The following is a 13,280-nucleotide window of genomic DNA, read 5'->3' on the forward strand; positions in this document are numbered from 1 at the left end:
CCGGGGTTCAAATCTCGGCCCCGCCAGTGTGGAGTTTGCATGTTGTCCCCGTGTCTGGGTGGGTTTTCTCCGGGCACTCCGCTTTCCTGCCACATCCCAGAAACCTGCGTGGTAGGTTGAATGAAGTCTCTCAATTGCCTGTCGGTGTGAATGTGCGTGCGAATGGTTGTATGTTTCTATGTGCCCTGTGATTGGCTGGCGACCGGTTCAGGGTGTACCCCGCCTCCCGCCCGAAGATAGCTGGGATAGGCTCCAGCAGCCTGCGACCTTAGTAAGGATAAGCGGTAAAGAAAATGGATGGATGGATGGATGTATTTTATGTAAGAGTTTATTTAAATAATAAAATAATTCACGCTCATGTTTAAATTGCATTTATAATGACTCGAATTATAATTAGCCAATTAATTACAAATGTTAAATGTATAGAGTATGTACAATTGTATGCTTTACTAATATTTATTATTATTTTTTAAATCAATTAACCAATTATTTTTTTAGAGGAATGAAGGAATAAATACGTCAATTAACAAAATCAAGAGAAAAACAGCTAAATAAATGCAACAAATATTAAAGGACTGTTAATAACTCGTTGGGCCGAATTAAAGAGCGAAGAGGGCTGTGTGTGGCCTGCGGATCATACATTGCAGAACCCTGGTGTAGACTGTCAAACCATAGAATATACCCTGAAATTAGTCCAGTTCTTTTTATAATCCTCACCAGAACACGCTCATATTCCGCATGTTAGTGGATTTTTTTTTTCTTTTCCTGCTGTTAAACTGCTGTAAAAGGTGCTATAACGCTAATGTAAAGCATACACATCCATATGAGTTCCCTTGTGAGTCAGGCCGGAAAAGCGCAGGCATCGTTTTTAAGCGTCAACAGAGAAGGGAAGCGCTTCTTCAACAGGGACTGTGGTGTCGCTTTTGTTGTCACTGAGGAGGAGCAGGAGCGGAGTGGAGTGTTAGTCATAAAGTCATGAACCAACAATACAGTCTGCTCTATCCTGACAGACATAAAATCACAACAGTCGAGCTTGGGTTACATTACATTTAATTTGTATGTTAGTTTGTGTGTGTGCGTGCGTGTGTGTCACTGTGTGTATCTTTGTGTGTTAGTATTTATCTTGTATATGCATGTTAGTTTGTGTGACTGTGTTACTGAATGTATTTGTGCATGTTTGTTAGTGTGTCTTTTTGTGTTATTATACATGTTTGTGTGTTAATTTTTTGTGTGTCTGTTAGTTTGCCTGCGTGTGCATGTTTGTTACTTTGTGTGTGTGTGTGTGCTTGCATTTCTTAGTGTTTGTCTCATCGTGTATTTGTTTCTATGTTAATGTTCATTTTGATGTGTTAGTTTTGTGAACGTGTGTTACTTTGTGTGTCTGCGCGTGTTAGTGTGATAGTTTTGAAATGTAACTAGGACCGCAACCTATACTGAAAAAGCGTGTCTTTTTATAGAAAACCTATTCTATTCCTGTTTTGCACATCTTGGCCTCTTAGGGGCAGTGTGGTGCGATTCATGCATGGAGCTGCATATATACAGTCAGCTGAAAAAGAGTAGAAAGTCGCAATGAAACTTTAACTAATTTTTCACAGGTTAGGGAGAATATATGCCCGTGAGTATTGTTACATTGTCTGTCTGTATGTGTCACTACGCCGTTTGTGTGTAAATATTCGTTATTTGAAGGTAAATCCCTCCCGTGATTTAATGCTAATGTTAGCTAGCCTGATAATAGGGTTTTCCGTTGACTCTGAAATGTCTAAAACGGTGTGTCTTGTATTTAAATATACAAAGTGTGCAATTCATTTTGTTGTGTGTTTAGTTTTACAGTAAACTCCAACTGAGATGACAATAAAAAGCTTAAAGCACGCTCAGGGAAGGCAGAAGAACATGCATCACACGTTTGTTACAAGCAACACAGGGTGTGTTCAGGGTGCGTTTACAACTCCGGAACTTTCATTTACAACCTACGCCGCGGCACATTAATCTTTTTTTTTTTTTTTAATTATAGCGTTTTTATGATCGTGAGAAGCCAAAATCGAAATCACGATTAAATTTTGATTAATTGCCCAGCCCTGCCTTCTTTATCAGTGTGATTGACAGGTAGAACAGAAATTGAGAGCCAAGGGATCAAGCATCGAGCACGATGGTCCATGGGAATGTTCCAGTAATTGTTGGACTTCATTATCATCCAGCCTGAGGATAATGATGGCCACAAGCACTCAATGGCAACGATCGCGTCAAGTAAACTGCAAACGTCAGGCATCGCAACAATGTGTCCTTTTTAGAGGGGAGCGATGGGGCTGGCCAGGGTGGGGGGCTAAAGCCTGGTCTCAGGGGATTAGGAGGGGCACACCGTCACTGCTTGGATGCATTGAAAGGAGCACAATGGCGCCTGGTATCCAGTTTACCTGTTTGACAAATGTGACTGGGGCAAATGGTCTTATCACTTGTGGATGACACACACCATGGAGATGAAGATGAAGCATCAACACTAGAAACACTAAAATGGCCATCTTACATCAGATATCTAATCCCACACCCCCACTTTAACATAGACCAGTGGTTCTCAAATTTAAAAACAACAAGTTTAAACCACTAACGTCATGCACAATTTGAACATTTTAATTTTGTGATTCTTTCAAGTACCACTAGAGGCAGCCCACATACAATTAGTGGTACGCATACCACACTAAGAATCACTGATGTAGGCAAATAATAGGCACCTTGTATCGGCTACATTTCAAAATGAATAAGATTATTGATATTGATTCTGATTATAGGACAGTAACAGTAGGACGCTGTTATGCCCATGTTTTTCTGTATTGCTAACCAGGTGGGGGGCGGACTTGAGTTGGCAATTTTAGGACTGCTTGACTATGAAAGATTCAACATAACTTTGACTTTGTATTCATGGGACTCAACTCGATTTAAACTTGATCGACATGACTTGAAAAGTCTTGTTCCTCTTTACAAAAAATGAAGGCAAATCAACCTTTCTTACAGAGGCCTTGACATGACATAGGGAAAAGTGTTATTGTGGCCACAATATAGATATATGCACAAAATACTAATTTTTTGGCCACAAAATATGCATGATGTGCACAAAATACTGATTTGCAGTACATGAACAACTTGGGATTTCTGTCTACTTGGTGGCCACAATTGCATATTTTTTGTGCCCGTGTTATACTTTTCTGCCCTTGTCATGTCTAGAGCTTCGTACTTTCTGGCACTGAATTAGTGATGTAATTAATTAGCATACATCCACACCATTTGAAAACTATATCATTTAGGTTTTCACACTGACATCTTTCCCCTTTTATTGAAGAGAAGAAAAATGATTTAATGTATCCAACATCAGCTCACAGTTGTGAAGCATGACCGCTCCTCCCAGGGACTGCTTCTCATACCCGCTATCTAATGTGTTTGGACCAGGGAATGATTACAAGCCTCACCTCCAGGAAATAAAAAAAACTTTTGAACAACCAATAAAGACCGTGGCGAACTTCGATCCAGGCCTTATAAATCAAGCCCCGATTGTCGATCAAAGCGAGGCTGTGAATCTCCCGTGACGCATCTCACATTCCGCGTTAAACACATTCACATGCTGCACTTGGTTGTTGTGTGCATTTCCAGGACCATGCTCCATCTCGCTTGATGGCGCGTCCATCTTAAAAGTGCTCCCTCGGGATGCGTCCAAAGCAGGATGGAAATGATTCTTGGCATATGCTCAGAGGAAAGACGGTCACACTTGTAACACAATTTGTGTTACAGTTTTGGCTTCTCATGACTTGCTGAGTCAACACTTTGTCAGGATGTTGGACAAGCTAAACCAAAATATGAATGTTAGAGCTATTGTTCTTTTATTGCTAAAGACAAATAAATCAGACTGTGTTCTGTGCCTTCCCTGGTATCTTTACGTTTATAGTCGTAATTGTTTTTTAAATATATGGCAACACTTCAGATATATTTGGGTTGGATTTAGACTCAAATTATAATCACACTTTTATACTCTTCCAAGTGTGTTTTACACGGAATACAGAGTAGTAAATTGAATTTTGAAACTCTAATGTGCGACGCTGGGTGAGAGGTATTTGGAGTTTACGGTTAGGGGTCGGGGGTTTAGGATTATCATCTGGTAGTTACATTTAGGACGTTTGGATTTAGGGCACTAGGGATAGATGGATCTTTTTTGGGTTCAGGGTTAATTTCGGTTTGGGCTAAAGAGATGAGGGTTCAGGGTTAGGGTTGGGTTAGGATAGCCAGCTAGATTGTTTTAGTAGCTATCAAAAACCCACTTCACCGAGTGTAACGGAATGGATTACGTTCTACATTTGAGCTTCCACTCAACTCCAAACTCCAAACTCAAAATGACTGTAGCCAACAGCTGTACTGTTGCTGCGAATCGAGGGTTTAGTGTCGACACTGACCTCGCCTTTGGTCTTCAAACATGAAAGTGTTTCATTTTGTGCAATTTCCGCTCACCTTTCCACACAAAAAGCCTGCACTGTCACTTCAGAATCAGCAGACGTGTCGCCTCACCACATTACACCTCTTGTAGGCTCGTTAATGTAATTAAAAAAACAAACTCCTTGTGCAAACATATTTTTAGTAGGAAAACGAGCCAGGAAGCGCGTTTAAATTCACATTAAATTCACATTCACATGTCAAGAGCACCAGCGGTTTTATTTAGTTTTGTGTCGCATTAAAGTCGCACAAGCAGAGCTGTTATGCAGATGTGAGCTAATCGTATTGTTTGTCTCACTCATAACTTGCGCATGAAGTATTTGGGTGTGCTAAAGGTCCACATCCAATTTTTTTTCCACCAGACGTAAACACACAAAGCACTTCCGTCACATGTTTTGGAGAAAATATGGAAAATGTGTCAGTCTTTTATAACGGCGAGCTAAACTGACTAACTGAAAGACAACAGTCTGTCATAGTCCCATTAGGGATTTTGCCTTTTCCTGTGTTGGTCTTTTTTAAGTGTTTTTTTCCCCCATGATGTTTTTTTAGTTCCACCAGTCCTGTCAATTTTGGTCTTCTGCTCCTTTTATTTTGTGTTTGACCAATCACCTTTGCTTTTGATTCTCGCAGTCGCTATCAGATCTTTTGTTCAGCTTTCTAAATAGTCTTCACTGTTCATATAGGATTTTTAACATCCTTAACTGTCATACATCGAAAACCTAAAAATGCTAAAGCGGCGTATACATGACAATATTTAATGTTGAGTTTTTACAATGTGAGAGACCCCACACAAATTATCATGGATGTTCTTACTGCTCCTATTGTGTGTGATGTAGTCTAGATAACAACAAAGTACACAAAACCCTACCTCCACCGTCAATCACGATACAGTAAACTCTTAATTTATCATGAGGTTACATTCCAGAAAACCCCCACAGTAAATTAAATCAGCGAAGCAGCCACCGATTATTTTATTATATAAATGTATAACTTTCATACTTGCATTTTAATGCTCTGTAAGGTTTCTTTTCTGCTAAGAACAGGAGCCCGATCGACCTTCCGTGAGCCATTGCTGACACTTTAAAATCAATTAGCCTATAAAGCTGACTGTATCAGAGATGTGCAGGTGAGTAATTTCATTACACTGACCTTGAAAGAAAAATCTGTGATGCACTGAATCTGCAATAACTGAATCTGAATAAAGGGAAGGATTACTGTATCTGTGGTAGTAGCAACTCAAACTCTCAACTTAATTTTATTGATAAATCTTTTAAAAACATACAGAGCTCAGACAAAATGTTTTGTATAAATAAAACACAAAGATTTTATAAATATTGAATAGGTTTAACATTTATGATTGTTGGCACCGAGCAGATCCGGGAGGAAAAATCACTCTTAACACACGCCAAAGGTAAAGCACACATGATATTCTTTTAGAGACATCCGAGAATCTGGCCTTTGCTGACTTTGAATGCAAGGGAGGGGAAAATACTCAAAATCATCCGGATTGTCCGTATACGTGTCCCCCTGCCTGCATGGGTTTTCTCTGGATACACTGGTTTCCTCCCACATTCCAACAACATGCATAGTAGGTTAAATGAACACTTTAAATTGTCCGTAAATGTGAACTTGCCTGTGAATGGTTGTTTGTCTACATGTGCCCTGCAATTGGCTGACCACCAGTTCAGGGTGTACCTTGCCTGTCACCCAAAGTCAATTGGGATAGGCTCCAGGACACCCGCAAGTGAGGATAAACAGTACAGAGAATGGATGGATTTATTATATGCTCTGATCTTGGCCTTGGTAACAAAGAAATAAATAAAACGCTCCTAACGCAACCAACACCACAGAATAATCTTTCAGGGAAATTCAACAGTCAGGCCGTGGTTGATTTTGGAAGAAAGGGTTGTGTGGGGGGTTATTGCTGCTGAAATTAGACCTGGTTAAAGGTGTGTGTACCCCACTTTACTCAGTGTTTACTATAATGCCAAAGACAGAGTGTCAAGGTAATTTGTGTCTGACAAATATTTTTTTTTTAAAGAAGTTAACCACTCTAAAACAACAGTATATTCAAACTTTTGATGTTGAACAAAAGCAATCCTTAAAAAAATGTGGTCTACTAGTCCAGTCTCTTGTCCAACGTCAACTAGAATAGGCTGCAGCTTACCTCCAACCCTAATGAGACCATATAAAATGGATGTGATGTGAAGTATTACCATTAAAAAAAAAAAAATGTTAGACATTTTTTTGTGTCAGTATTGCAGTTTATAATAATGAAATGATCATTACTATCATAGCTTGTGTTGCATTTTTATTTTCATTACTGTCGTATTTAGTTTAAACGATAAAAAGTGCTTTCAAGGTTTTATCAGAATCGACCAAAATTACAAAGCGACAACAAACTCATTCCTAGATCCAAACTGGCCAAAGTAAAAACAATATGTCCTCTCAGAGGAAATGCAAGACATTTTTGCCAGTCAAATAGCATGCGTGTATTTCAACTTGCTAATGAACAAAATATTATTCTTCGGTGGTCTAAAGTGTCCTCCCACATACAGCCATACTGTCGAGATGACTTTTATTCAAATGGACTTCAAACAGCTCAGATGAGGACCGCTTTGCCGCTTCTAGTTGAGCATTTTGCACTTGTTCAGAAAAAGAAAAGCTTCTAAGATGTTGCGTGCTGTGAGACCGCTTTGTTAAAAAATAATACAAAAAACTGATTTCAGAAGTTGACTCAAGATGTTGCTGTTTGTTTTCATGCTTTGTGGTTTTAGGGGGGAAAGCTCTTGAAGGGTTTCTCAAGCCTACATGACTGCTCATCCGCCCTTCTGTCCTATGTACCTTCCAACTTACTTGCCTACTTGTCCGTCTCTCCTACCTTCCTACCTAGCTGTATGTCCATCTAGCCTTCTTACCTGTCTGCCCATTTGTGTTGTGCTCAAGACCACACTATCTAAGACCAAAACGTGCCCGAGACCAGAACTCACCCAGAACAAGACAAGACCAAGACATTTGGGATTCGAGACAGAGTCAAAACCAAGACCGCCACAAGCCGAGATTGTGATAAGACCAACAGCCTCAGTCACAACACTACAAAGGTTTTCTTTAGGATGTTAGAAACGCATGAATTGAGGGTATTTGTTGTTTTGACAAGTGCTTGTCCCACATCTTGGGAAAAGCACTCTCCATTTTTTAAATCCATTTTACAGCTGCTAGAATAGATCACCAGCCAGTACTTCAATGTTTGTTTGCTGAGGAAAGGATTGTTTTAGCTGTCTTCTTTTTGTTTGCCTTCAAACTTTGTGTCCATTGCCTCAGTCATGCATTCCTTTTATTATTCTTTGCGTCTGAGAACGACTTGTCGTGTTTAGCAAAAATCCACGCCACACTCGCGTGGCCACTCTAGCTTTTTATTGTTGTGTCTTCAATGTCACCAGGACAGTGGGGGTGTACCTTTCTGTCCTACCTTCCTACTGAGCTACAGTATTTACCCGTCTGTCTGTCTGTCTAAGAACAAATTATCTACCAGTATTTTCATGTCCTCATCTGTCTTTCCTACCTACTTACCCATCTACTGTATCTGTCAGTACGTCCTTCCATCCAATTCTGTCACACTCCCCGTCTGTCTGCGATGTGTGTTAAAAACACATTTTTCAGTGCTAATAAAGTACAAATGTTGACTTTTCCAATACAGGGAGATTTTACTGATGTTCTTGGATGTGTTGACTGGAACTTACTGTATTGTTTTGAGACAGTAAACTCTCCAATTAAGAAACATCTTTAAATGAACACGTGTTCTTCAGAAATTTGGTTTGTATCAATTAAATATGTCCATCCATCCATCCATCCATTTTCTGAGCCGCTTCTCCTCACGCGGGTCGCAGGCGTGCTGGAGCCTATCCCAGCTGTCATCGGGCAGGAGGCGGGGTACACCCTGAACTGGTTGCCAGCCAATCGCAGGGCACATACAAACAAACAACCATTCACACTCACATTCACACCTACGGGCAATTTAGAGTCTTCAATTAACCTACCACACATTTTGCGATGTGGGAGGAAACCGAAGTGCCCGGAGAAAAGCCACGCAGGCACGGGGAGAACATGAAAACTCCACACAGGCGGGGCCGGGGATTAAACCCCGGTCCTCAGAACTGCGAGGCAGACGTTGTAACCAGTCGCCCACCGTGCCATCAATTAAATATGTATAAAATATATTGGTTTCTAACATTGTCTCACAAATATGGACACTTTTTATCATATTGCAACTGCTACTAAAAAATATAGCTTTGTAGTGTGATAGCAATAAACACTGTTGTGCAAAGTAAGACTTGGTCCATTAATACAAAATACATTCTTTAATTTGTTAATCATTGTAAATATGCAAAACAAATATATAGCACTTATTCACAGAAAACAATATTTAGTTGGATATAAATCTTAACATCATATACATATCATTTACACAATGTATTTGTGTTGCAGAAACTTTCCTTATGATGCATAATCCCTCTCAGATATCTACTACTGTATGGCTACCATTTCTTCCCTTCACTCTTCTCACCTTGATTATTTGGCTGTACCATTTAGGCTTTAAATCTCATTATATGTACATGATATACACTGTTTCTTAAATACTTCGTCGCCTCCATTCTATTTACAAAATAAGCTCATCTATGTTTTGAAATGGTTACAAATAAAATAGTAGAATACAGGGAGAAAAGATAATATGTGGACTACTGCTTTTAAAAATAGACACTGGTAGCTACAAAAAAACACACTAATGCACAGTTTTGCAGTCATTGTAAACAATGTTCTGGCATAATTTGACCCAGCTGGCTTTGGAAACATTACCCCTTGTAATAACTGGAGAAGTAGACACAACAATTTTAATTACTAAATTACATTTAGAAATTACCTGAACAATGGACGGAATACTTACGGCTAATAGATGACTTGTTTTTCTTTGGTTAAGAGTTTTTAAGTGACGTTTCCGAGATTTTTAACTGGGAATTTCTTGTTGCTGAGCTGAAATACCAGTGAAATAAATAAACGGAGGATTATAATTATGATTAGCGTATCACATCATATAATAGTAATCATATCCCTATGCACATATGACCAAGAGTGGCTAGGAGTAGTGTAGGAATGAAATCTGTATATTTCTGCCACTTTTCCACTGCACAGCTTGGTTCGATTGGGATGGTCCACTTCAAAATAGTAGTACCGTGGAAAATTACAAAAATCACGCATGAAGGCATAATAGTCAGACACTCTAACAAAAAACAACAATGGAGAAGAACGAGTCTCTCCTGTATTTAAAAGAGAAATTTTATCCGAGGGTGACAAGGAAACTAGCGCGGTTGCTGCACTAGGAGCATAGTGCAGCAAAGGACTACGCTAACATTAGCATGTGTGTTTATTTCTTGTCATTCCTATATTAATTTCTTGGAATATATCTGAAAGGAGACTGAGGGTGGCAAGGAAACTTGAACACTGCAGAAAAGTGGAGACTGCGGAGTAGAATATTGGATTGTCCAGAACTATGGCACGGCAATGGGGTAGGCGAACATTAGAGTTGATGGTTTAATTTGGTCATCCAATAGCATTAGGGATTATACGGATTACTTTTAAACTAATGAACTGTGATAATCTTTCAGACGGTTAGTGTTAGCATTGGCCTGATGGTGGAATGGTGTTTAGCACATCTGCCTCACAGTCAGGATGGATTTGGTTTTGAAACAACAGTGGAACCGATCTTCCCAAAAACATCCTTCTTAGCAACTGCCTCTAAATTGTCGATAGGTGTGATTGTCAGTGTGAATGTGCGTTGATATGGTTGTACAGGTATGTCTGTATGTGCCCTGCAATTGACTGGCGACAGGTCCAGGGTGTTCTCTCTTCCAAAATCAGCTGGGATTGGCTCCAACTCACTAGTGACACTACCGAGCACAAGGTTACTGTATTAGTGTCTGTATGTCCGTTTAAAGAAAATGTAATTATCATTATGACCATATTGAGCATCGGTATTACTATTATATCTAACCGCTATTACTGTTTAAAATTCCAAATGATTGTTACGATAACATTTTTCTTACCATTTCATGGTGTAATTGCTTTTCTGTTCTGCTAAAAGTCCAATATTTTAGAAACTGTTTGCAGTCGCTAACTCATAGCGACTGGCATACGGCTTTTACGAATTTGTCATCATGGAAAGGTTCTGGCACAGGAAAACCAGGAGGACTTTAGAGCAAATGGACTTTGCAGCGTGTTGAGGAATGCACTGGGCAGTCATATTAGCGATAATAATACGGCTTCTGTGTGAATATCTCCGCCTGGAGTCCCTCCGTCCCTGAATGTCATCAACGTGAAGTAACACCCACGCAGTCGTGTCTTTTTACTCCATCCCTACATAAAAAACTACGTTCCATGGGCAGATCGGATTGCCCACTAACGGCATTGCCGCCTCCTCCTTCAGATCTTCTGGCACATGTGCAGTCTGGACTTGGACGACGAGGTGCTGTCTTTCCACACCTTGCACGAGAGGCCCTTGGCGCAATCGCAGCGCTGGAAGATCTCCAGGCTGTGCGAGCCTTTCTTCCTCTGTTTGGTGCACACCTCGCCCAGTCGCAGTACCGGCTTGCAGATTTTGGTCCAGAAGTGCCGGGCGCAGCAGTAGCCCTCAGAGCAGTCGGACGTACGCAAGCACGGGTCACCCTCGTGACCTGGAAGAGAAGGTCAGAGTCTGTGAATGCTATTCTACGTATATCAGTATTACATCCTGAAAAGGGCAGCACGGAGTGATAGAGGCTATCGCATATTCCTCACAGTTGAGAGTTCCTGAGTTTGAGTGTGAATATCTTCTCAGTGCTTGTGGGGGGTTTCTCCAGGTACTCCTGCTTCCTCCCACATTGCGAAAATATGCACGTTAGGTTATTTGAAGACTCTAAATTGTCCATTGGATACTTGAATGTTAGTGTGAATGCTTGTTTGTCGATATGTGCCCTGTGATTGGCTGGCGACCAGTCAAGAGTGTACGCTGCTTCTCTCACTCAAAGTCAGCTGGGATAGGCTCCAGTAAACCCTTGACCCTAATGAGAACAAATGCTATAGAAGATGGATGGATTTCCTAAAAAACATATTGGTATAGAAACAGTGAGGCCAATTCCTTTATTTTTGCTGTAAACAAAAAATGTTTGGGTTTGACATCAAAATATGAGACACTAAATCAAAGTTTATAGTTTTGATTTTTATAGCATTATTTGTTGCATAACATCAAATATTTTTTTAGGTTATCTTAAATACATTAAAATTAACATTTGAAAAATGTATATTAGCTGTCCTTTGCTTAACATCACCAATCTTCCATTTATCTTATGTGAAGTCTTTTGTTGTTTTGTTGTCTGGTTTGGGTTGTTACTACTTTTTAGCAGGTAAAATACATGCTCAGTAGGGTTTAAGTCTGGAGATTGACTTGGCCAGTCAAAATAAAACGTACCACTTTCTGCACTGGTTAACTCCTCCGACATGTTGAACATGTTTATCTTTGGGTGTCAAACCTAAGACGGATTGCTTTACTAAATTTACCTGGAAATGCTGCTGTTTTTAGACTCAAGCAGCATTATGCTGATTGCCCAAGGTTATTGACATACATTCTGGTCCAAATAACTCAACAGTTGTGAGCGAGCTCACGAAACGGTTCAATGTTTAGTATACTGCAAGTTTGACAAGTTTGAATGAGAAATACTTGTACAACCTGCCCAATTCCAATCTGTATGCACTCAACATTCAACAACATAATACTGAATTCCGAGCTGATGGTTGGTAAAAAAGTTTTTTTTCTTGTACAGTAGCTGTTTGTACCTTTTCCAGGACCAACAAGTTGCAGCTATGTTCTGGAGTTGCAAAACCAGAACCATTGAGGGTGCTACCCCACTGACATGACATAGTACCCTTACAATGAAAGTACAATGATGTACCGGTACTACAAATACATCAGAGAAATTCAGGTTGACTGAGCTATACACTGTGGCAGATTTTTAATGCTACAAAGTCCAGTTGCTGGGGTGCTACCTTCAAACAGAAAATTACCTTGGAATCCCTACAGAGTTTAGACTCAAATAGACTCCTACTTTACACATATTTCTGACATTGCAGGGTAGAAGTTACAAAAAAAAATAAATACAAAACTGGAGTCAGGATTGTGCAGGAAAAAAAAAAAGCATTTTAGTAGCACTGACACTTCAGCGCATGCTTGCAGTATTTTAAGTCTGTCATTGCTTCGCGGACAGATACTTAGATTAACTTTTAAAATGTGGTGACGTGAACACGAAGTAGAGGCTAAGCTCGGCAGGTTATATTTTTGTTGTTGTTCTGCTCAACTCGTATTCTGTGGCGTCGCACTGTTTTCTGTCTGTGTGAACGTTTTAATGACCTCCACTACCGGTGCACAAACACCAAGAGGGATGGGGTAGTTGTGGTTTCAAGTATGCAACCTATACTTTAGGCTTAAATATGAGGAGCTAGGCAGTTGTCAACATAGTTTGCGGTTCCATGACCCATGATGATACTGTTTTTTTTTTTTCCCCACACAATACAATTTGTACCAAATATGGGAGTGACTTAACAGCCACTGTTGGGTCAACAGACTCCTGAGGGTTTGTGAAGTACTTTGTAGTACGTTAATAAAAGGGTGTATCATCTGGAAAAAGTACATAACTGCCATTGGCTGGCGACCAGTCCAGAGTATAGCAAACTGGCATAGCCTTCAGATCACCCGCGACCCTGATAAGGGCATAAGCTATAGAAAA

At 40.0% G+C, this 13,280-nt stretch overlaps 1 protein-coding gene and 1 long non-coding RNA gene across 9 annotated transcripts in view; one reads left to right on the forward strand and one right to left on the reverse strand.

Annotated features, from left to right (window-relative positions):
* The first annotated feature begins 1,501 nt into the window (after window positions 1-1,501).
* Window positions 1,502-13,280, forward strand: part of LOC133476848 (uncharacterized) — a 32,326-nt gene continuing 20,547 nt past the window's right edge. For 4 of the 7 annotated variants that reach the window (XR_009788163.1, XR_009788164.1, XR_009788158.1 and 1 more), the window contains exons 1-2: window positions 1,623-5,596; window positions 10,949-11,207. This is a non-coding gene — a long non-coding RNA (uncharacterized LOC133476848). The other 3 variants (XR_009788161.1, XR_009788160.1, XR_009788162.1) reach the window with 3 other exon arrangements.
* Window positions 8,814-13,280, reverse strand: part of dkk2 (dickkopf WNT signaling pathway inhibitor 2) — a 30,738-nt gene continuing 26,271 nt past the window's right edge. For both annotated transcript variants that reach the window (XM_061770779.1, XM_061770777.1), the window contains exon 4: window positions 8,814-11,195. In XM_061770779.1, coding sequence (XP_061626763.1) covers window positions 10,945-11,195 — 251 coding nt within the window. In that variant the 3' untranslated portion in view covers window positions 8,814-10,944. The remainder of the gene's footprint in view (window positions 11,196-13,280) is intronic.

Source organism: Phyllopteryx taeniolatus, chromosome 4 (assembly GCF_024500385.1).
Source record: "Phyllopteryx taeniolatus isolate TA_2022b chromosome 4, UOR_Ptae_1.2, whole genome shotgun sequence".
In the NCBI taxonomy this organism is placed as follows: domain Eukaryota; kingdom Metazoa; phylum Chordata; class Actinopteri; order Syngnathiformes; family Syngnathidae; genus Phyllopteryx; species Phyllopteryx taeniolatus.